The sequence below is a fragment of the Penaeus chinensis genome, chromosome 21 (genome assembly GCF_019202785.1).
Source record: "Penaeus chinensis breed Huanghai No. 1 chromosome 21, ASM1920278v2, whole genome shotgun sequence".
Lineage (NCBI taxonomy): Eukaryota > Metazoa > Arthropoda > Malacostraca > Decapoda > Penaeidae > Penaeus > Penaeus chinensis.
This window is the reverse complement of record NC_061839.1, coordinates 23,962,625-23,965,124: the sequence shown is the minus strand read 5'-3', so window position 1 is coordinate 23,965,124 and position 2,500 is coordinate 23,962,625. Positions and strand designations below refer to the sequence as shown.

Genomic DNA, 2,500 nt, shown 5'->3' with positions numbered 1-2,500 from the left:
ACAAACATCATATATTAACAAATCAGCTCAGCTGTGGTAAAAAGGCATGGCTTCTAGACAGATATTAAATAAAGAGGCTATGGTGATTTTATTAGCTTTTTACCTGCAGACATGTAGAACAGCTTACTTGACAATTTTTATTTTAAGATACATCATTTAATGTTCATGTACTGTTCCCTAAGTGCAGTGCAAGGTCAGTCTGAAATGTCCTTGCCAGAAATAAAGAATAGGACTATTTTTCCTGTAGAAAGATTATTTGTTCTTAACTAATGTTGCTGGGATGGCAAGAATACAAGCTTTGTCCACTGTATCTTTCTGTTTATTGATTGTCTTTATACATGGATGGTTCCACAAATGTTTGATCACCTGTTTACCATCTTCCTTGGACTTGAGGAATATTTTAAAATGTTTTTATTGCAATAACAATACTATTGCCAATATCATTATGATATTACAATGTCAGCAACAAGAATATCAGCAGTGATGTTAATAGCACTAGAAAAAAATATTTATCCTGTGAAATCAAGGAGGGGGGAATTCCAGTAAGGTCACATATACCTACTATTTGGCTCCTCTGTGGCTGAGCACTTGTGGAGGCATCTGTGTGTAAACAAAATTCACAACGAAAATGACAGTAGACATTGTGGTTACCCATCACCATTGGGTTGATTTAATTTCATTGCTATATCCAGTATATGGTGTTGTGATGATAGTAAAGGCTTATGTTTAAGAGTTCTCAGACAACCAAACAGTGATGAAGTCTGCATTTAGGAAATTGAGTAAATTTGTGTATGTACATTTGAACCTTGTTTAACATTGCACCTGTTAATGTTGTTTCCCTTTTACACAATATAGGCATCAGATAAGCAAAGTATCTCATCTTATTAAGCTTCCCAACATAGGATAGGGAAAACTGTAGCACTTTCAGAAACTGAAGTATATTTGCTTAGATATATGAAGAATATTGTTATAGATAAAAATCATACAATGCTATGAAATAATGCAACTAGATGGCTGTATTGACTGATTATCAAATTAATTAATCCAGCAACAGGGGATAAATTAACTCTCTAATTCGGCCATTACTTGTATTGGCAGTTTGCACATTTGCCCCTGTCTTGTTTGGTTCTTTAACCCCTACTTTGGGAATCTAATCATTCTTAGCTGGTGATTATAAGCAAATGTTTAGAAAAAAATGAAGGCTTCCCTTGCATTTAACCATGAGGCCAAGTAAATGGAACCACTACTATCAGAGGAAGATAAGCTCTGAATAGCTGAATGGCAAAGGCTATGTCATGATGCCATGCCATCTGCAATATAGTCAGGTATAGCCATGATATCTGATGCTAAAGGTTAATTGTTGCCAAACAAATACACCTGACAAGTTGATCACAAGACATATTTTAGTAAAGAGCAAGACAAACTGTAGTTTCTATAACAATTTTCTTAGCAGTTCTTGGCCTCTGTACTAAGCATTTTTTTGTGAGGTGGGAGCTTATATTTTCCATTCCAAACCACTAGAAAGTTATAGTAACAATGGTGGTGAAGAGATATGAATTCTAGGTGAGATATATAGCTATTGTAAAATGGAAATCATACTTGTTTTTTTTTCACATTGTTTCAGTTAAAGTTAAGCTTATTAGAACCTTAGTCCCAACATTAAACAAGGTTTAACTGTATATGTACACCAAGGACTTTCTCATAATATAAAACCTCACAATGATATTTGCAGACTCAGCATACAATTATATTCCATCTTAGTATTACAGTTGTTATGGATGTAACTGTTCCTTTTAAAATATTTAATGATCCTAGCTGATTAAATAATTCATTAAAGCCTATAGAAAAAATACAGTACTTTTCATATATTTAGGAAACAGTATACCTTTATTTTTGCATTGACCTGAAATCCAGTGCTTACTCAGACTTCCTTTTTCTTTGCTCATTTCCAATAAAATTTCACGCTGGGGCCAACAATAGAAGGTACTTGGTGACGAGACATCAGGTCACCACAGGTTTGAGGGCAGTGAGCGAGTGTAGTTGTTTCCGTTGCTCATGCAGCTCATGCCTGTGAGAGAGTGCGCACTTGTACATATTTACTTTCAGAATGGAACATACAGACTGAGTGACTTGACTAACAAATGCATCCTATAGTAGTGTTCTTGCGTTGGCATTTTTTTGTGGGCTTTTGACTAATGCATAGCAATACATAGAGTGCAATGAAGCTGGAACAGGGATGATGTGAGCAGCTCGTGTTGAATCATCCGCATTGCCAATCAAATTGAAGTTATTTGATATTTACTTCATATGACTATTTGACTGATGTGGCTTGCATTAGGTGTGATGGTATGTGCATGCATCACATTATGCTCTATTCCAGGAGAGGATGAATTTTACTGTCATCAAAATCTGAATTGCAAAATATTGTTACATGTAGTTACTTACAAAACCTTTATTGCTGTTTAGTTCATTCTATAGAGAATAAGAATTCAACAACATT

General features: G+C 34.8%; 1 protein-coding gene across 4 annotated transcripts in view; it reads left to right on the top strand.

The window, feature by feature from the left end:
• The window catches only part of LOC125036369 (general vesicular transport factor p115-like), a 20,442-nt gene that overhangs the window by 6,818 nt on the left and 11,124 nt on the right, over nucleotides 1-2,500 (top strand). The window contains exon 10 of one of the 4 annotated variants that reach the window (XM_047628947.1): nucleotides 1,981-1,983. The exons of the other annotated variants lie outside the window; for them this stretch is intronic. Coding sequence (XP_047484903.1) covers nucleotides 1,981-1,983 — 3 coding nt within the window. The remainder of the gene's footprint in view (nucleotides 1-1,980; nucleotides 1,984-2,500) is intronic. 4 annotated transcript variants of the gene reach the window in all.